This window comes from Mobula hypostoma, chromosome 4, assembly GCF_963921235.1.
Source record: "Mobula hypostoma chromosome 4, sMobHyp1.1, whole genome shotgun sequence".
NCBI classification, from domain to species: Eukaryota; Metazoa; Chordata; class Chondrichthyes; order Myliobatiformes; family Myliobatidae; genus Mobula; species Mobula hypostoma.
This window is the reverse complement of record NC_086100.1, coordinates 67,945,308-67,967,809: the sequence shown is the minus strand read 5'-3', so window position 1 is coordinate 67,967,809 and position 22,502 is coordinate 67,945,308. Positions and strand designations below refer to the sequence as shown.

The window sequence follows — 22,502 nt, the reverse complement described above, 5'->3', positions numbered from 1 at the left end:
ACCTGGGCAGGGCGAAAAGCATTATCAAGGATGCATCTCACCCTAACCATAGACTTTTTACTCTCCTCCCATCCAGTAGGTGCTATAGGAGCCTCCGCTCCCGCACCAACAGGCACAGGAAGAGCTTCTTCCCTGAGGCTGTGACCCTGCTGAACCTCTCATCACAGCACTAAACTGTATTGCACCCATATTGTACTGTCTCAGTACTTTTATATTTGTGTGCTGTAGCACTTACTTTTTATTCACAGTTATTTTGTAAATAACACTATTCTTTGCATTTCTGATTAGATGCTAACTGCATTTCATTGGCTTTGTATCTGTACTCAGCACAATGACAAAGTTGAATCTAATCTAATCTATATCTGGTCAACCAAATGCAAGCACATTTTACAGTGCTTTTATGACATTGGAAAGCACGAAAAGCTGAACAAAAATAAATTAGAAGCAAGGATAGTTATAAGCTAAGTATTTATAGGCCTATGAATTTAACATCCATGGTAGGAAAATTATTAGAATAATTTCTGAGGGACAGGATTAGTTTTAGAAGGCAGGGATTAATCAAAAATAGATAAAACTGTGACATCCAATCTGACCAATTTGATTAAACTTTTAGAAGAGATAATAAATGTATTGATATAGGCAGTGTGGTAGATGTTGACCACAATGATTTGAGTAAGGATTTGGGCAATGTATGTGGGAGACTGATCCAAGAACCCGTGGGATCTAAGGTATGTGGCAAATTAGAATCAAGATTGGCTTGGTTACAAGTGACAGAGGGTGATTGTAGATGGTTGTTTTTCGGGTTTGGAAAGTGTTACTAAGGGTGTACCACAGAGATCATTACCGGAAACCCTTGTTGTTTGTAAAACTATTTTCACAATTTAGATATGCACAGCAAAGATATGATAAGTAAATTTGAAGATAACTTCTGAAATGGTGATGGTGTTGATAGTGAAAAGGATAATTGTAGGCCAGAGGATGATGTTAATCAGTTGCTGAAATGGAAAGAGTAATGGCAGATGGAATTTAATCCTTAAAAGAATTTGTCATGAACTTCCATTCATTGAACCTTGGGCTATCCCTACATCTATTAGAACACACTAATGTTTTCAAATATGGTGCTCCAACATAGTTCACTTAGGAGGTATCAGTCATGGCCTGTTTTGGACCTCAAAGCAACAGCTCCTGCTAAACTTGGGCAGAAGTGAATGCCAGGGAATGTGGAATCTGGATCTGCAATGTCCTGGTATTTTACAGTGGAATTTGCGACAGGGTGAACTACATATGAATCCAACACCAAAGTGAGCTGTTGGTCTGAGTGCCCATTCAGTTTATTGTTACTTGTAGTAATATAAAAATTGTGTATGATATGCTATCAGAACAAATGGAAGGGAGGGGTATGTTTAATAATACAGAGTGACTATATTTGTTGGAAGGAAAAAGGAACAGGAGTGACTTTGCTAATGTGGTTATTTATTTATGTTCAGTTTCAGTGGTTAGCCAAGGACTTTTGTTCGACTTAAGATAATGAGCTGACCCAAGTGGATTAGGTAGCCTGGGTGAAATATTTGGTAAAGGCTCTGTGGGTAGAGGATCCTATCCCAGAAAGAACAGTGGGTTTGTGCAGCTGCAAGGACACACTGTAATCCAACACTGAAGCACATTGTGCAGCTGCATCACTGAGAAAGTAAGAATGCTTCAATTGTTTATACAATGCCTTAATTTTCTGAATCACATTCTCCTGAGATGAACTGATCAGCATTCAGAATCCACCTGAACACCAGTGTGACGATATCATACAAACTGCTGCAGTTCATTACATAACTGTGTGATCTGCCAATCTTACATTCACAGTGCATGCTTACCTAGATTCCTCTGCCCACTTTTGTGTAAATTTCTGGTAATCGTAAGACACATAATATCAAACAACATGTCTAAAGACAAAAGTGAATAGTGCTAATTGAATGCACTGTTTTACTCTCCACAGTCCCAACCACAGCCAAATTCTTGATGGAAATTTCTGTTTTCAGGACTTTAGAGGATTTGTAGCATTTCTGCAGTAACAAATTTGATCCAGATGCAGTAATATACACTGACCTGCTGTCAAAACAGCCCTTCTGTTAAGCTTTTGACCTCTGATTGCCACTGCCAGGTACCCATCCTGGTCATCCTATGCTTCGCATCTGAAAAGAATGACCAGAGAAATATAAATAAACTATCCCCAGTACTTCAGGAATTTCTTTTGCCTGTTTCTTCCTTATCTGAATGATCAAAGTTTGAGCTCACAGACCAAAGCATTTTTTTTCTTTTTCTGATTGTATGTTCAGCTAGAAGAAAATATTGCTGTACTCTTTCTCTTGCAGCTCAGATACTGTTGAGCATGAAATTGGGTGGAATATTAGGAATGTCAGTAACTTGGGTTGTGATGTGAATCTCAGCTTCACAGTGGGTTGGCTAAAAGTGCTGGAAATCAAATGAAAAACACCTTGGGTTGTAGTCTTTTACTGGGTAGCTGTGGCATTGCTTTACAAATCTCCTGGCTGACTGAATGCCATTCTTGAGCTACTGCAGATCTATTTCCCTTCCCTGTCCTAGAGACCTCCACCACCAAGGTGTTCATTAGAGGTTAACAACCAATACCTTGTGCAAGGAATTGCTGACAACGAAGTGCTAAATCAAATCAACACATGGCCAACTTTAAAACCTCCTGATAATTCCATTGATTGAGGTTTAGTTACATGGTGTTCCTATTCCCTGAATTCTCTGTTCATTTTTTTTTCTTCTGGTGAATTACACTCCTGACAAGGAGTACAATTCACATGTTCCAGACACTTTCTGAACTTTCTGGCACCTTTCTTATTCTGCTGTCTGTAGACAGTAAATGGCTAATATAGGCTATCCCTGGGTTTTGAATGCCCGACCACCCTACATACAAATGAACTCCCATAATGTTAACTTCAAAAATCTGATGACCTTAATATACATTAATTCCTATGAGCTGCCCCTCTCCTTACTCTTTCCCCCCCCCCCACCCACCCCCACCTTAGGAATTGTTCTTATCAGGCTTTTATGCTTTTGCTTGTATGCTTGATGAAGGGTACGCGGTTGTTGCTATTCATTGCAATATTGTGGAGGGGTATTTCAGATATCAGGCAATTTTGTATATTTTACAATTTATGGACAAAATCAATTCATGAGCATCTGTAAGAATGGATCCAGTTATTTACCCAAGGATGGCCTATATTAGCAGAGAGTTTAATTGTGGGGTGGGGGGGGGGTTGCATTAAAATAAATAAATAACCGGAATTTCACACCATTGAGCGAGTGTCAGTGTGTAACAGATAACACAAGACACTTTATAGATCCACTATTTTAAATAGAACCTACTTCCTGCTCTGAGGACAGGGTGGCTAATTATATCTACATTGACTTGACTTAACTAATGGTAGCCTTGAAATCAAACAAGAATCTTCCTGCTTTGTAGTAGTGTGGTCATTAGTTTTTGTCTCATAATATCTGCTGGAGACTGGCAATAGCAAGATTTTTCTGAACATCAGTTATGAAGGTCTGATCTCTGGACTATAAGTAACTGATTACAGGCATGTATTCTGATATCTGGATTTGAGCAAGGTTTGTTCTGGATTAGATTTGAACCTGATCAAGTTTCCCTCCTCCCCGCCCCCCCCATCCCCTTTCCACCTCACCCACCTCAATATATTAATCAATGGTCAGAAGAACTCCAGTCATCAGGATTTTGAACATCTGAGTACTATTAAGTCAATTTGAAATTGTAAACCAACATCCCAAGTGGAAGATACCAAGTGTAGGGAAAAGTCTGAATAGTCCGGAGCTGAGAAGTTAGGGACATGGCTGTTCAACAACAGGAAAAACGAACTGTGTTGCGGTTCTCCTCATGGTCTTCACAGAAGCTACTGCACTGTGTTGGAGTGGACAGGCATTCTGTTTGCAGTGCTTTCACTTAGAAAAAAAGTAATGTTTCTCAATGATGAATATTTTCAGGGGAGAGCTGGCTGACTTATTTGTAAAAGAAGATTGTGTGGCACTTGATGGCTATTTGCAATGATATCTGCTTGTTTAATTTATTCAGTTAACTCATTTACATCAATCTATATGAGAGGAGGTCTCAGTTGTAGCTTGTAAAAACGAAACGTGCCATCTAATTAAAATGCTATGATAACAGATCAGTTAACAACTGCAGGAAACCACAGTGAGTTGTGGACGTAGCTGAGCTCAGCACATCACAGGTACCAGCTTCTGCTCTATGCACTCTGCCTATACTTGCTGCCTTAGTAAAGTAGTCAGCATAGTCAAAGACTCCCAACCAACCTGGACACTCTGTCTTCTCCCCCCCAACCAACCTGGACACTCTCTCTTCTCCCCCCACCCATCGGGCAGAAGAATCAAAAGCCTAAAAGCACATACCACTAGGATTCGAGGACTGCTTCTATCCCACTGTAAGACAATTGAATCTCTTCCACTGTTAGCAGATTCTTGAATGGAACTCTTGTACAATACGATGGGCACTTGGCCTCTCAATCTACCTTGTTATGATCTTACGTTTTATTATTTACCTGTATTGCACTCTTGGTTGCTTTTCTACTTTATTCTTAACTTTTATTGTTTTACTTTATTCTGTTTTAATGGACTGTGTAATGATTTGATCTGTATAATGCAAGACAAGTTTTTCTGCTGTATCTTGGTACATGTGAGAATAATAAACCAATTAGATTGTAATCTCTGTAACAGAAGCCACACACACTTAATGTCAACAGACAAAAGGAGTTTCAGTTTAGTGTCATATACTAGTTTATAGTGAAGCACAATTCTGTTTTAATCTTTTCAGTGATATGTAAACCAACCCACTACGTGACTGCATCTGGGAGCCATCCAGAAAGTGTCTTATAACTTTGGGGTGGGCGGGGGGGGGGGGGAGAGAGAGACTGCTTCTCAATAGATTCTCTGTTGTCAAAAGCTGCAGTACATCTTGATCTTGAGTTTTCCATTGGGGCATGTTAAAAGAATGAAATAATCTGGATTTTTACAGTGGTTTTAATGACCTTGGGACAGCCCAAGGTACTGCATAGCCAATGTAGTAATTTTTAAACGTATTCCATGTTAACTAGATAGGAAATTCATTAATTTTTTCAATTGCATTTATGTTTTGAGATGTATTATGACTGCCTTTACACAGAAAGGATTGGGATTTGGGGTTTTCATTGCAGATGAGGAAATAGTTTCTTTAGCAGCCAGCATTCAGATTGCAAATGTCACTCTGCTATTTAAGAAGGGGGCAAGGAAGCAAAAAGGAAATTATAGACCTGTTAGCTTGACGTCGGTGGTTGGGAAGTTGTTGGAGTCGATTGTCAAGGATGAGGTTACAGAGTACCTGGAGGCATATGACAAGATAGGCAGAACTCAGCCTGGATTACTTAAAGGAAAATCCTGCCTGACAAACCTATTACAATTTTTTGAGAAAATTACCAGTAGCCTAGACAAGGGAGATACAGTGGATGTTGTATATTTGGATTTTCAGAAGGCCTTTGACAAGGTGCCACACATGAGGCTACTTAACAAGATAAGAGCCCATGGAATTACGAGAAAGTTACATACGTGGATAGAGTGTTGGCTGATTGGCAGGAAACAGAGAGTGGGAATAAAGGGATCCTATTCTGGTTGGCTGCCGGTTACCAGTGGTGTTCCACAGGGATCAGTGTTGGGGCCGCTTCTTTTTACATTGTACATCAACGATTTGGATTATGGAATAGATGGCTTTGTGGCTAAGTTTGCTGACGATACAAAGATAGGTGGAGGGGCCGGTAGTGCTGAGGAAATGGAGAGTCTGCAGTGAGACTTGGATAGATTGGAAGAATGGGCAGAGAAGTGGCAAATGAAGTACAATGTTGGAAAGTGTATGGTTATGCACTTTGGCAGAAAAAATAAACGGGCAGACTATTATTTAAATGGGGAAAGAATTCAAAGTTCTGAGATGCAACGGGACTTGGGAGTCCTCATACAGGATTCCCTTAAAGTTAACCTCCAGGTTGAGTCAGTAGTGAAGAAGGCGAATGCAATGTTGGAATTCATTTCTAGAGGAATAGAGTATAGGAGCAGGGATGTGATGTTGAGGCTCTATAAGGCACTGGTGAGACCTCACTTGGAGTACTGTGAGCAGTTTTGGTCTCCTTATTTAAGAAAGGATGTGCTGACGTTGGAGAGGGTACAGAGAAGATTCACTAGAATGATTCTGGGAATGAGAGGGTTAACATATGAGGAACGTTTGTCCACTCTTGGACTGTATTCCTTGGAGTTTAGAAGAATGAGGGGAGACCTCATAGAAACATTTCGAATGTTAAAAGGTATGGGGACAGAATGGATGTGGCAAAGTTGTTTCCCATGATGGGGGAGTCTAGTATGAGAGGGCATGACTTCAGGATTGAAGGGCGCCCTTTCAGAACAGAAATGCAAAGAAATTTTTTTAGTCAGAGGGTGGTGAATCTATGGAATTTGTTGCCACGGGCAGCAGTGGAGGCCAAGTCATTGGGTGTATTTAAGGCAGAGATTGATAGGTATCTGCATAGCCAGGGCATCAAAGGTTATGGTGAGAAGGTGGGGGAGTGGGACTAAATAGGATAAAATGGATCAGCTCATGATAAAATGGCGGAGCAGACTCGATGGGCCGAATGGCCTACTTCTGTTCCTTTGTCTTATGGTCATTCAGGAGACCCAGGCCACGATTTTCCCTAATCCATCATCGATCATCATTGTGTTTAGCAATATTTTAGATTAAATTGTTTCAATTGATGCATTAATTCTCCATTTCATTTTAGCTCAGAGAGATCCATGAAACATTGTTACTATTTTCACTTTAATTTCAACTCTGTTGGTCCATGTATTCAAATATTTTGCACAGACTGTATTTTCCTATTTGATTCTTTTGTGACTGGACCTCTCATTTTTATGCAGCTCCAAGCATTACTCCAAATATGGGCCAAACTACCACCCAGGGAAGCATTAGAATTACTGGACTTCAACTACCCAGATCAATACGTACGAGAGTATGCTGTGGGATGCTTGAGAGAAATGAGGTTTGTTTGTTAGAGCACTTTGAGATCGTAGTTATGAAGATATTTAGATGTGAATTGTCTTTTGTCATGTGGGTGTTGTATTGATAGAGCAAATTTGCTTGGGTTTAAGCCTGCTTAAAATTTGACCAATTTTAAATGGGCATTGATATAGAAAAAGGTTATGAACAAAATAAAATTATGGTCCAAGATATGAACATATGGCTGCTGAATTTTAATATTCTTTGAAGAAGATATATTGTATTTGACTGGACAATATGTTAGCTCAGTCCTGTTCCAGTATGATTGACACTTGCTGGCTTGAAGCAGGCGAGTCAGATTAGTGTATCGTATGACTAACTCTTCAAATGCAATCAGGTACTCCAGAAGATTTTTTTTTAGAAAAAAAACTTTTAGACATTTGAAATCAATGATATTCTTTTAATCACAAACAACAGAAAATCTGCAGCTGCCAGGAACCCAAGCAACACACACAAAATGCTGGAGGAACTCAGCAGGCCAGGCAGCATCTATGGAAAAGAGTGAATAATCAATGTTTCGGGCTGAGAGCCTTCTTCAGAACTGGAGAAAAAAGATGAGAAGTCAGATTAAGAAGCTGGGGGGAGGGGCGGAAGAAATACAAGGTGGTAGGTGATAAGTGAAACTGGGATGGTGGAGGAGTGAAGTAAAGTATTGGGCAGTCGATTAATGAAAGAGATAAAGGGCTGGAGACGGGGGAATATGATGGGAGAGGGTAGAAGGCCATGGAAGAAAAGGAAGGAACAGGGGCACCAGAAGGATGTGATGGGCAGTTCAGGAGATAAGGTGAGAGAGGGAAATAGGAATGGTGCGGGAGGGGGCATTACCAGAAGTTCGAGAAATCAATTTTCATGCCATCAGGTTGGAGATTACCCAGATGGAATATAAAGTATTGCTCCTCCACCCTGAGTGTGGCTTCATCGTGGCAATAGAGGAGCCCATGGACTGACATATGGGAATAGGAAGTGGAACTAAATTGGGAGATCCCACTTTTAATGGTGACGGCACATAGGTTCTCGGCAAAGCAGTCTCCTGATCTATGTTAGGTCTCACTGATATACAGGAGGCCACACCAGGAGCACCGGATACAGTAGTAGACCCCACAAGTGGAATGTCGCCTCACCCAGAAGGATTGTTTGGGACCCTGAATGGTAGTGAGGGAGGAGGTGTAGGGGCAGGTGTAGCACTTGTTCTGCTTGCAAGGACAAGTGCCAGAAGTGAGATCAGTGGAGAGGGAGGAATGGACAAGGGAGTCATGTAGGGAGCAATCCCTCTGGAAAGCAGAAAGTTGTGGGGGGCGGGGAGGGAAAGACGTCCTTGGTGGTGGGATCCCCTTGGAGATGGCAGAAATTACAGAGAAATATGTGCTGGATGTGGAGGCTGGTGGGTGGTAGGTGAGGACAAGAGGAACCCTATCCTGGTGAGAAGGCAGGAAGATGGGGTGAGCGCAGGCATGCACGAAAAGAAAGAGATGCAGTTGAGGGGAGCAGTGATGGTGGAGGAAGGCAAGCCTCTTTCTTTGAAGATGGAAGACATCTCCTTCGTTTTGGAATGAAAAGTCTTATCCTGTGAGCAGGTGCAGTGGAGACACAGGAATTGAGAGAAGGGGTGGCATTTTTTTAAAAATTCTTATTTGAAAAGGTAAAAACAGTGCTAGCACTTTCTTTGGTATCACTAAGAATTGATAATAAATGCTGATCTTGCCAGCAATACCTCTTAAAACTTAATGAAAATTAAGTTATTGGCCCACTGACTAGTGTGTGGAAGAGGGAAGGCAAGAAGGAAGTGAAGTGTTGCCATGAGGGAACATTCAAAATGTTGCTAAAACAAAACAGGTTCAATAAAAGACTTTGGTTTGCTTTGTTCCTTCACATAGAGTGAAGACTGTTCATGACTCATGTATGTGGAATCACACCTCGAGGCTATTTTTGATATTGCTTGGTAGAAAGGTGACTTAGACTATAGCTAAGACTTAAGGCTAATTAACCAGTCTCAATGACTGCATCTGTAAATGGGGAAGTACATTCAGCAAAATGTGTAGGCTACAGTTTATAGTTTGCCAGCCAGGATAAAATGCTGGGGGATTTACCAATTTGTGCATGCTCCAAAACTCTCCTTGCCAAGGAGCTCTTTTGCTTTTAGAAGATTGGGAAAATATAGGTGACTATGTCTCTTTCTGATGGTTTATAAATCTCTGACAACGTACCAAACTCCCTGAATATGTTTGAAGCCCAGCTTCATGTCAGGCTGGGTTTATGTTATTCCAGTGCTGATTTCTGGTGCCCTGGGACTTGGAGATATGAGAATTAGACCACAAGATGAATGTCAACTTTATTGTCAAAGAAGTTTTGCACGAAGTGAAGAATATATAGCTGGATTTAACATTTACTACAAAATGCACACTTTGCAGTGTTTAAAGAAGTAGCAGTCAGGTTTTAAATCTTACCTGACTTTTATCAAATTCATGTTGAAAAAACAGTAGGGATTTACAGAATTAAAAACAGATAGCATCTGGACCATATTGTATGAAAATATTAGCATTTAAGCTACGTTTTAATTTAAACTGCCAATATTTTTTTTCCACCAGTGATGATGAACTTTCTCAGTATCTCCTACAGCTGGTGCAAGTACTGAAATACGAGCCATACTTCGACTGTGCACTTTCCAAATTTCTATTGGAGCGAGCACAAGCCAACAGAAGGATAGGCCACTTCTTATTTTGGCACCTCAGGCAAGTTTCATCAAAAGGATTCCATATGTAGTTGACAAATGAAAATGTAATGGTCACACTTACTAAGAGCTTGGCTAAAGGCCCATCTTCTGGTTTTATCTGTGTACTAAGAATTAAGTGATTTGTTAGGGCACCTGATCTATTTATCAGGATCCTTCACTTTGTTATTTATGTGTCTGTTAGCATTTTCAGGCATGATTGCACGACTGAAACCACAGATGATACATCATCTGATGTATGCAGAATATTGCTGAATAATGAATATTCATCCCGATTTAGAATTCTGAATCCTTTTTTTGCCATCCTACCATTGTTGTCTAATTGCCTTATGAGTAGCCAGCAATTTTAACAGTATTTAACATAAGACTGCTACCTCTGACTTAGGCAAGGGCTGTGACCCTTATTTATTTACCGATTGATTGATTTGTTGGTTGATTGATTGACATACAGCATGGAATAGGACCTTCCGGCCCTTTGAAACACGCCACCCAGTAACCCAAACATGAGGAAATCTGCAGATGCTGGAAATTCAAGCAACACAACAAAATGCTGGTGGAATGCAGTAGGCCAGGCAGCATCTATAGGAAGAGGTACAGTCGACGTTTTGGGCCAAGACCCTTCATCAGGACTAACTGAGAGAAGAGCTAGTAAGAGATTTGAAAGTAGGAGTGGGAGGGGGAGATCTGAAATGATAGGAGAAGACGGGAGGGGGAGGATGGAGCCAAGAGCTGGAAAGTTGATTGGCAATAGGGATACAAGGCTGGAGAAGGGAAAGGATCATGGGACAGGAAGCCTATGAGAAAGAAAGGGGGAAGGAAGCCCAGAGAAAGATGCAGAGCAGGCAAGGAGTTATAGTGAGAGGGACAGAGGGAGAAAAAAGGGAGAGAAAAACAGGGAAATAAATAAGTAAATAAGGGATGGGGTAAGAAGGGGAGGAGGGGCATTAACAGAAGTTAGAGAAGTTAATGTTCATCCCATCAGGTTGGAGGCTACCCAGACGGAATATGTGTTGTTCCTCCAACCTGAATGTGGCTTCATCTTTACAGTAGAGGAGGCCGTGGATAGACATATCAGAATGGGAATGGGATGTGGAATTAAAATGTGTGGCCACTGGGAGATCCTGCTTTCCCTGGTGGACAGAGCGTGGATGTTCAGCGAAACGGTCTCCCAGTCTGCATTGGGTCTTGCCAATATATAGAAGGCCACATCGGGAGCACCAGATGCAGTATATCACCCCAGCCGACTCACAGGTGAAGTGTCGCCTCACCTGGAAGGACTGTCTGGGGCCCTGAATGGTGGTAAGGGAGGAAGTGTAAGGGCATGTGTAGCACTTGTTCTGCTTACAAGGATAAGTGCCAGGAGGGAGATCAGTGGGAAAGGATGGGGGGGACGAATGGACAAGAGAGTCGCGTAGGGAGCGATCCCTGCGGAAAGCAGAAAGCGGGGAGAGGGAAAGATATGCTCGGTGGTGGGATCCCGTAGGAGGTGGTGGAAGTTACGGAGAATTATATCTTGGACCCGGAGTCTAGTGGAGTGGTAGGTGAGGACAAGGGGAACCCTATTCCTAGTGGGGTGGCAGGAGGATGGGGTGAGAGCAGGTGTGCATGAGATGGGGGAGGTGCGTTTGAGAGCCGAGTTGATGGTGGAGGAAGGGAAGCCCCTTTTATTAAAAAAAGGAAGATATCTCCTTTGTCCTGGAATGAAAAGCCTCATCCTGAGAGCAGAAGCGGCAGAGACGGAGGAATTGTGAGAAGGGGATGGCATTTTTGCAAGAGGCAGGGTGGGAAGAGGAATAGTCCAGGTAGCTGTGAGAGTCCGTAGGCCACCCAGTAACCTTTGTTTTAATCCTAGCCTAATAACAGGACAATTTACAATAACCAGTTAACCTACCAAACAGTACATCTTTGGACCGTGAAACCAGAGCATCCAGAGGAAACCCTTGCAGTAATGGGTAGAACGTACAAACTCCTCATAGGTAGCTATGGAAATTGAACCCGGGTTTCTGAAACTGTAAAGCATTTGTGCTAACTGCTACGCCATGGTGCAGCAGCTTTGACCTTTGACCATATCTTTGACAATCAAAAGTACGTACATTTCACTTGCATTTGGTAATTGTGCCTTTTCCAGTTTGATTTAATAGATCTGGAAATCAGGAAATGATTATTACTACTTTTGTTGTCATAATGATGGTGAAAAAATGCTTGCAGATCTTCAGGCACCGGCAATTTACTACTTAAATTAATGAGAACTTGACTTCAAGTTTATCAAACAGTCCATGTTATGTAGTTATTCGTGTATGGAAATAAATCGTGGGCAGCCCTTCTGTAGATATACTGGGACTCTCCTTTTATTCTTGATTATCATAAATAATAGCTGATGTAAACAACTCATTCTCCCCCAACATGGAGTTGCAGGAAGAGAACTGAAAAACCTTCTTGAACTTCATGGTGTCAGAGTCAGAGTTATTATCGCTGACTTGTAGAATATGTTTTACTGCAGCAGTACAGTGTAGAAACACAAAATTACTGTCAATTTTTTTTAAAGGTTTTTTTTGGAAAAAAAGGAATAATGAGGTGTTTATCATGGGCTCGTGGACCATTCAGATGTATCATAGCGGATTGGATGAAGCTGCTTCTGCATCAGAGGAAGTGGATCTTCAGGCTCCTATGCCTCCTCCCTGATGGTAGTACTGAGAAGGGGTATGAGGAACCTTGGTGATGGACGCCACCTTCTTGAGGCACGACTTCCTGAAGATGTCCTCGATGGTGGGGAGGGTTCTGCTTGTGACGGAACTGGCTTTAGTCCCCGGTATCCCGGCACTCGGCCGTGTAGGATCCTCCGAGGGAGGAAGAGGAAGAGGTGGAGTCGAGGAGGACTCAGAAGTTCTGGTGCAGCACACAACAGGGCCACTAGAGCAGGGGAACATTGTGCTGTGTGGACCAGGGAATATGCGATGGGTGCCATTACTGGGGGAGCAGGAGATAGACTGTTTGAAAACCCAGCAACAAACCAGCAAGGAATGTGTCCCCCTATATTACAGAGAATGGCCAAGTGGTGGATGCAATGGCCAGTAGTGGATACTGACAGCTGTGGCTCTGATGGTGGTCGGTATGAGATCCTACAACATGTTCCTATAGATGGCTTGGGAGCATTGGAACCACATTAACTTTTCGAACTCTGGAATCCGCTTGAGGGCGCCAACCCATGCTGCAGAAGGGGTGTTGCTGATACCAATCACCGAAAAGAACAGGACATTAGGAGGAATTTGTCCAGCCCTCTGTGGCTTTGGCATTCGGCTTTGGGGGGGGGGGTGGAGTGGAGGGAGTAGTTCATTACAGTCTACCTAGCCCCATCACATGTGAATGGCCATAAAGAACTTGCATCTCGTCTCAGTAAACCCCAGTGGAATAAGTGTTTTAAGGGCTGGTACTTCCCTACTTAAGGTTTGTCTAATCCCAAGGTCCCAGCTCCGAGAATAATCCCTCTGGCAACAAGGAAGGGGAGGGAGTGTTAGTACAGCCAGGTCCACCAGTTGCTATCCAGTGTCCACCAGTCTGTCAGCAGGGCACAGTGAGTGTAAGCAAAAGGGGCATCCTGGGGTAACTGTGACACTGAATGTTACTGTGAAGGTGGGTACTTCCTGGATACGTGGCTCCTGGGCCTACCCATGGCTGCCCACTGGATGGTATGGCTGCGGCAGTGAGGAGTACAAGGTGCCATACATACACCACCTTACTACGCTGGACGAGCACCCTACCAATGAGGATCAGTGCAGTAAGAGGCATATCACTGAGGCAGAAAGGTACTGGCTGGTAGCCTTTCCCCTTTATGGTATGGCCAGGCTGTCCCAGGAACTGATATGCATGACCTCTGTGATGGAGATGCTGGCCAGCGAGATGGCCACTGCACTCAAGCATACAGTGGATATACTAACCAGTGTCAGCTGAGGTGATGGCTGTTCGGATGGGGGCCTTGCGAAAATTGGATGGCTTTGGACTGCCTGCTCGTGGAGAAGGGTGGCACCTGTTGCTGTGATTGTTCAGGAGTGCTGCACCTACATGCCTGATGGGTCTCGGAACATTGCTCATTTGCCTAATCACGTTCAGCAGTCAGTAAAAAAGATCAGAAAAATGGGCGGTCAGCTCCATTACTACTATACCTCAGGTGGGGTGGGGGAAGAATTGGTAGCCTTTTGGGTCATTGGGAGGATGGTGTACTATAGTACACTGGATAACAACTGGTGGGCTGATAATTCTGGGTATCATAGTATTACCTTCTGTGTGTAGTGTAGAGGGGTGTCCGCTGGGGTTTTACTAGCCTACGGTGCTGCATCTGTTGAGGGGTAGATTGCATGAAGTATCAGTCTTTTCTGTTCATCGAAAGCCACTCCCTCTTTCTAGCTAGTGATTGGCCTGTTTAAGGAGCAGTGCAGTCTTTCCACTGACTGCTTTTTGGTGCCGCGGTGCCAGCTGATAATGTCACAGTGCTGGCAGAGTATAAACATACAGCACTGAAAGCACCTGGACTTCTTGCTTTGGGGCTCAACGATAGTCTGGGTCATGAGTAGTGGTGCAAGAACAGAAGAAGTGTGTTGCAGTGAGAGAGGACACACACTTTAGATACGTATTTGTGACTGGGTGTAACTTGAAGGATTTACTGAATGTTTAGTGACTTGTCCTGTAAATCAATAGTTAACTTGCTAACCAGGAGTGGGGTCTTCTGTCCCCACTAAATGAACCCTCAAACTTGATTTCACACAACAATACAACTCAACATTGTTGCCTGGTAGTGGTCTTGCAGATAAATGTGCTCCAGGAGGAAGGGCAGCCCAATGTGGGATGGTTGGCATCAGATCACCGACTCACCAAAGGGTCCCAGCAGTGTGACTGGCACATACAAGTGATCAGATGCTCAGATCCACGTAGAATAGGAATGGTGAATGATGTGTCAGGCTTACTTGGTTGATCCATAGACAGGTAAACCAGCGTGAGCCGAATTTGACTGAATCCATTGTGTTAGAGTGTTGCCTAGCCAGGCTTGACTTTGTTCTAATGCTTATGAATGCTGTTCTTAATGTGCAGCTTTTTGTTCCCCCAGGTCTGAAATGCATCTACCTGCAATTTCACTGCAATTTGGGTTGATCCTTGAGTCATACTGTCGAGGAACTATTACACATATCAAAGAGCTATCCAAACAGGTATTTACCTTGAACTGCTATCCTTTTTGAATGACCATTTTTGGTGTTGATTGAGTCTGTAAGTTCAATTTTTGAAGTAAGAAGTTCCTGACTGCAGTCAACAAGTATAACAAACTGCAGCGAAAGATTGAAGTTGGTAATGGAGACCCACACCCCTCAACAGCCTACATCCCTTTTCTTACCTCATGTGCAACTCCTGGTAATATTAGTTTTGTTTTATTTTCCCCAACCAAAACATTATGAATGTTATTTACCCATTGATTTTTTTTTACATGCACTATAAATAACTACCAGTCATTTCTGAAATAGCTTTATATATTGTCATGCTTTGCTGCCCAAATCCTGCATTGAATCCTGCTCATTCATAATCCCTTTATTCAACCTTTGTCTTTATTCAACATTCACTGTTAAAATATTAGAGGCTCCATCTTCTTGCTGTCAGGGCCCAGATTCTAGGCTTCCCTCCATAAACCTGCCTACTGTTCTACCCTATCTGAGAGCCTCTTTAAAGCCTATCTATGAATAAGATCTTAGTGAACACCCCTAACACCCATATTTTCACTTTTTCATTAACTACATAAAGATAACTTTCTACTTCAGAATGTTATTGTATTATTGTCAATTATTAATTACTTTGATGCAAGCAAAGTCGACTAACTCAGTAGTCAATACATACAGGCAAGATTCAATGTTAGACATAAGACATAGAAGCAGAAGGATGCAATTCGGCCTGTTGAGTTCCCTCCACCTTTTCATCATGACTAATCTGTTTCCCCTGCAACCCCATTCTCCTGCCTTCTCCCCATAGCCTTTCATGCCCTGACTAAACAAGAACCTATCAAACTCTGCCTTAAATGCACCCAGTGACCTGCCCTCCACAGCCACCTGTGACAACGAATTCTATATACTCAGCATGCTCTGGCTGAAGAAATTCCTCCTCATCTTTGTTTTAAATGGACGTCCCTCTTCTTTGAGGCTGTGCCCCAGAATAGTCTCCCCTACCAATGGAAACATCCTCTTCACATCCTTTTTATATAAGCCTTTCAACATTCGATAGGTTGCAATGAGATCTCCTCTTGTTCTTTTACATTCCAGAGGGTACAGGCCCAGAGCCTTCAATCGGTGCTGATATGATTACCCTTTCATTCCTGGAATTATTCTCTGAACCCACTCCAATATCTGCACAATCTTTCTTAAATAAGGGGCTCAAAACTCTCACAATACTCCAAGTGATACCTCACTAGTGCCTTGTGCAGCCTCGCCATTACATCCTTGCTATTACATTCTAGTCCAATTGAAAGAAGTGCTACCATTGCATTTGCCTTCCTCACTACTGATTCAACCTGCAAATTAAGGTTTAGGGAATCCTGCACGAGCACTTCCAAATCCCTTTGCACCTTAGATTTTTGAATTTTCTCCCTGTTCAGAAAATAGTCTATCCTGCTTGTTATTTCTTCAAAGAGTTCAACAGATTTATCAGGCAAGACTTTTCCTTAAGGAAACCATGCTGACTTCAGCCTGTTTTATCATGTCCCTCTAAGTACCCTGAAACCATATCCTTAACAATTGACTCCAACATCTTTTCCACTACTGAGTTCAGGCTAACTGACCTATAATTTCCTTTCTTCTGCCTCCCTCCCTTCTTGAAGAGTGAGTGACATTTACAATTTTACAGTCCTCTGGAACCATGTCAGGTTCTACTGATTCTTGAAAGATCATTACTAATGCTTCTACAATCTTTTCAGCCACTCTTTCAGAACCCTGGAGTGTTCACCATCTGGTCCAGGTGACTAGTCTATGTTCAGACCTTTTAGTTTCCCAGGTACCATCTCCATAGTAATAGCAGCTACACTCACTTAGTCATAGTCATACTTTATTGATCCCGAGGGAAATTGGTTTTCGTTACAGTTGCACCATAAATAATTAAATAGTAATAAAACCATAGATAATTAAATAGTAATATGTAAATTATGCCAGGAAATAAGTCCAGGACCAGCCTATTGGTTCCTAACAAACACACATCTGCAAACTCCAAATTTCCAACTGTATATCTAATTGCATGGCAAGCTATAGATACTGTCTCAGCTTCTGGCATATTAAATCCCACTTACCATTTTTGTAATTAAGGCATGTTGTGGGTTAAATATTCTGTTGCCCAATCTTTTTATAAAATTATATTTATAGCTTTTAATTAAAGGAATTTTTTTGCTGTGATGAGAATGCACTCTTTTGAATCCCTAACTCTTTTGCAAAGTGTGATACATAATTGTTTTAATGTGAAAAGTGGAGAGTACTTTAAAAGCAAAGAATAAACTGAACACTTTAGTTTTGTTTTTTTCTTTGCTGTTTGCCAGTAAGTATCTGAGATTGACTGCATTACTTTTTCAGATTTGTGGCAAAATGCAGAACTGATGTTTTCCAGCAGACACTAAACAATTCTTCATTTGTTCTTTGCAAATTGTTTCTTTTCATTTTGACTGGAATAAACATTTTCCCTTCTGAGTGAGGGAACGGTGTCCCTGAGTCCCAGATATCATTCGGTAGTTTGCTGTCAGAAAAGTACACACACTGAACATTTCAGCAACAGCTTCTTCCCCTCTGCTTTTCTGAATGGGCAATGAACCCATGAATACAACACCAGTATTTTTCCACTCTCTTTTTGCACTTTTTTGCACTACTTACTTATTTAATTTAATTTTATTTTATTTTACACATACTTATTGTAATCTGAATCTTTTATTTTTATATATTACAATGTACTGCTGCCACAAAACAACAAATTTTACAATATTCATACTAAACCAGATTCTGATTCTGTAATCTGATGGTGGAGAGGATGAAGCTGTTCCTACAGTGTTGAGTGTGTGTCTTCAGGGTCCTGTACCATCTCTTTGGTAGCCATGAGAAGAGGGCATGTTCGGTGTGATGGGGTTACTTAAAGATGGATGCCTCCTTTCTGAGGCATTGCCTTTTGAAGGCATACTGGATGCTGGGGAGGCTAGTACCCATGATAGAACTGGCTGAGTTTGCATCTTTCTGCAGTTTTTTTTCAATCCTCTGCAGTGGCCCCTCCATACCAGATGGTGATGGTCTCCATGGTGTGTCTCTAGAAATCTGCTAGGTCCTCAGTAAACTCCTCTCTTCCATCCCATAATTTAGGGTACATCTCCTCAAGCTGTGGGGATTCTATCCATGTCAATGTATTTTAGGATACCTAACACTTCCTCTCTGGTGATATTAATGTCCTTCATATTGCTGTTGCCTCCACTGAATTCATTAACTTCCATGACCTTCTGTACAGTAAATAAAGATGAGAAGAGCTGATTTAGAAGGTCTCCCATTTTCCATGGTTCCACACAGAGATTACTACACCGATCCTTAAGGAGACCCACTCTCCATATCTCCCCATTGCTCTTAATTTACTTATAAAGAGAATCTAAAACAATTCTGTCTTACCTGCCAGGGAAATCTATTGGTCACTTTTTGCCCTCCCAGTTTCCTTCTGGTCTACTTTTACTTTCTGCTGTTCAAGGAATTTGCTTGATCCCATCTTCCAATACCTGACTTGTGGCTCTTTTTTTTTTTTTGCTGACCAACATCTTAATATCTCTAGTCAGATAAGGTTCCCTAACCCTCCCAGACTTGCTCTTCACTCTAACAGGAACACGCTGGCCATGAACTTTTCTAGTCACACTTTTCAAAGCTTCTCACTTGCCAGGCATATGTTTACCTGGAAAATAACCTCTTCCAATGAACTTTTGAGAGTTTCTGATGTTATCAAAATTAGCTTTCCACTCATTTAGTATTTAAAGTTGAGGACCAGTCCTTTTCTCCATGGTTATTTTGAAACAAATAAAATTATACTCACTGGTCCAAAAGTTAGGCCCCAAATAGGATTGAAGAATGTTAATTATAGAAGGGAAAAAAAAACATGCAGTTTTTATTTACAATTGTAAATTTGGAAGAAATTTGGATCAAAAATCCTGATTTTTTTCACATTTTCTTCTCATCTAGTGCTTGTCCAGACTGCTGGACCACAATGGGTTTTGGCAGATAGCTAGCTGATTGGTTTCTGCTGGAATGGAGCTTAATTTCACAGTGTATCCTGCCTGTTGCAGCTGGTAATATCTGTAGAAATGCAGAATATCCAAGATCTTTATTTTCCCCTTTTGAACTTCCTTTCCATAATGGAGATGATGAAAGGCCATCAGCCTGAAACATGAATTCTATTTCTCTCCATTTCAGCATCTACAGTTTACTTGTTAATGAATAAATAATTTAATCATGAGCTATCCCTCCATTTATTTGCTGTTTGAAGTGGCAGTTTCAGTAAACACATATACTTGAACCCTAAGGGTAAATATATTTTCATTGATTAAGTACAAGAGGCATCAAACACTCTAGTATAGTCAGTTAGAAATTGAGGTTGATGTCAACATGTCAACAACTGCAATGATCAATTCTGCACATCATACTTGTAACTTATGATAATAGCAGAGAAACTCTGACACATATTTTACCTTATTACTTTTGGCCACTTACCTAGTCTCCTTAAATTCCTTCTCCACTCTTGCCTCATTGGTCCAATTTCTGATTGATTCTCATGGGTGGTTAATTACGGCTTTTCCATAAGCTCTCCATTTGAAAATCTTTGCAGAGAAGGCATCTTAGTTCCTAAATCATTGCTTCTTCCCTTAGTCCCTTTGTAAATAAGTAAATAAATACATACATACATACATACATACATTTTGGTTTGTTAACTTATTGCTTATTCACTGTTTATCACAGAATCTATCTGTAGAACATCCTTAACACTAGTATACCAATAACATTAAGCTCCAGCTGTGTCAACCTGATGAATTCCCTTTTGCTGTTAGAAATCAAATGAAGTTCAAGGTCAAGTTTATCATCATTCAATCATACACATGTATACAGCTAAACAAAATATTCCTCTAGAGCCAGGGTGCAAACACAGTACGTATAGTCACCCACAGCACAGACAGTTACGATTCGGCACATACAGACACCGATCAAGTGCACTGGACAGGCTAGCAAGATATGCAGACAGGTCAGGCATGTATATAAGTGGCACATATTAGAAGGAAGCATGGGTGGCATAATTTGACTAAGGATATCAGGTAAGGCAATGGGACAAGGTGTTCATATGCATAGAAGTTCTATGAGGGGGTGAAGAGAAACTTTACCTCCTACCTTTCCTTTAAACTTTACCCCTCATTTCAAAAGCTTTGCCATGTAGGATTTGCCATTTCCATTCTCAGGAAGGGAAAAAAACTTTCATAATTTGATTATGTTTTATCATTTTAAATACTCGAACTTAACATGGTCTGGACATTATGGCAAAGAAGCAAAACAGAGATGTTCCCCATGAGGGAAAAGAAATTGAGGGAGATTTGACAGAGTTGTACAAGTTGACATGTTTACATGTGCTGACCTAGATGAGTGTTACTATCAGTTTATGGCACAAGGACTACAGGAGGCACATTTAAGGTTTTGTACACAAGGGAAAACCTTGTTTGTTCAACAGTTGGAATAATAGAATATGCTATCTATAGCTGTGGTGAAGGTGAAGATGATCAACAATGTTGAAAGGAAATTGAATCAGCAACAGAGACAAATAAACTTGTAGATTGTTGATAGAACAGGGACTATGAGTGGCTCTGCAAAGAACTAATACGGACTTGGTGGCTTCTGTCGCACAGTTACGATTCTATAACTAATGAAAATATCCATGCAAATATAAAACTAGCTTGTACCTTCTGGGTAATTTTCAAAAGAGAAGCCATGCATGGAAGCAATTTCATTGTGTGTTCTGAGATGTTTGAAAGAAAGCCAATTTGAAGTGGAGGTGGGTACTGCATAACATTGACTGCCATTAAGTAATCAGCCTAGTTGTAGGTGTTTGTTAAATGGAGAAATTGGTCTTTAGTTGGCCTGTCTGTAGAATGACCAATCAAATCTGAACAGAAGTGTGCTATTTTACTGTATAGGACATCAGCTTGTAGTTACTGGTGATTTGTATCTGTCCACCTGTTATTGATTTCCTAAGTCACAGAGGACAATTGTAGCACCTGGAATCATCTTTTCTATGCAGTTTAGTGTTACATAAAACCATTTACAACATTTTAAACGTTTGCATATTAATCTGTTTGAAGGTTGCCAAGCCACAGATATTTCTGCAATGCACTCCCTACCATAAGAACATATGCATTCATGTTGTGATGGGAAATGCTAAACACATCAAATATAATTAAGTGTTGATGTGTGTTAATAGTGAAAAAATAATGAGAACTAAACTGCAGATGAAAATGGCTACCTGCAATTTGTTTCTGGAGCAGGAAGAATAATGTATAAATTTGTTGTTCCTTATTGCACCTTGTGACGCATCAGGCAGCATTTTTGTCATTTCCGTGGCATTTGACTTTTTATGAGGCCGAGTTGCTAGCTCAACACTCACCCCAGCATAGATGGAAAGCGTGCAAGGAGCCAGCTGAATTTGAACTTGGGACCATTAACTTTGAAGTCTGGTATTGATGCCACCACATCTCCAGCTGGCAAAACGTATAAATTTTGCTTGGGAGTTTGAAGCAAGTTGTGTCACTTTCTGCTGTAGTATTTGCCATCGGGGAGGCGGTGGTTTAAATACATGGTCAACTATGCGGCACCATGATAGCATTGTGGTTAGTGTGACGCTATTACAGCTTGATAAGGAGTCCTCCCTGTAAACACTGGGGTTTCTTCCCACAGTCCAAAGATGTACTGGTTGGTAGGTTAATTGGTCATTGTAAATTGTCTTGTGATTCATCTGGGGGATTGCTGGGTGGTGCAGCTTGAAGGGCGGGAGGACCTACTCTGCACTGTATCTCAGTGATAATTAATTGGTCATTGTGAATTGTCCTGTGATCAGGTGAAGGTTAAATAGGTGGATGCTAGGAGGTGCAGTTTATTGGGTTGGAAAGGGCTGTACTGCACAGTAGCTCCAAATAAAAAAGTAAATACTTCTGGAAAGACTTTCCATGCTTACTCACTAAAACCTTTGTGGGTGCAAAGGATTTCCAAGCAAAATTTGGATGTATCATTTTGGCTTTACTATCTTGCAGAGTAATAGAATTGTAGACATGTTAGATTTACACCCTACATTTTCAGTAGTTCCTTTCCTTATTCACTTTGACTTTGTCTTGTTCACTGTGCGGTGAAGATGAGTGGAAAGGCAAGATGAATATTTATGAAACTCCAAGAAAGAAATGTTAATTTGTAAAGGAATGAGTGTATTAAGTAATTTATAAATTGTCAGAAGTAAGAAGTCTGAAAGCTGCCAAGGAGCTTTTGTTTTACCCAATTAATGAAAGCACAACAAGGAGGTGTTTAATTGTTTAAATAACATTGTCATGTGTTGTGCAATTTGTTGTTTTGTGGCAGCAATACAGTGCAAGAC

The 22,502-nt window shown here is 41.2% G+C and overlaps 1 protein-coding gene across 5 annotated transcripts in view; it reads left to right on the top strand.

Moving 5' to 3' along the window:
- Nucleotides 1-22,502, top strand: part of pik3cb (phosphatidylinositol-4,5-bisphosphate 3-kinase, catalytic subunit beta) — a 211,199-nt gene that overhangs the window by 157,749 nt on the left and 30,948 nt on the right. For all 5 annotated transcript variants that reach the window (XM_063045914.1, XM_063045912.1, XM_063045913.1 and 2 more), the window contains 3 exons: nucleotides 6,985-7,106; nucleotides 9,709-9,852; nucleotides 14,950-15,049. In XM_063045914.1, coding sequence (XP_062901984.1) covers nucleotides 6,985-7,106; nucleotides 9,709-9,852; nucleotides 14,950-15,049 — 366 coding nt within the window. The remainder of the gene's footprint in view (nucleotides 1-6,984; nucleotides 7,107-9,708; nucleotides 9,853-14,949; nucleotides 15,050-22,502) is intronic.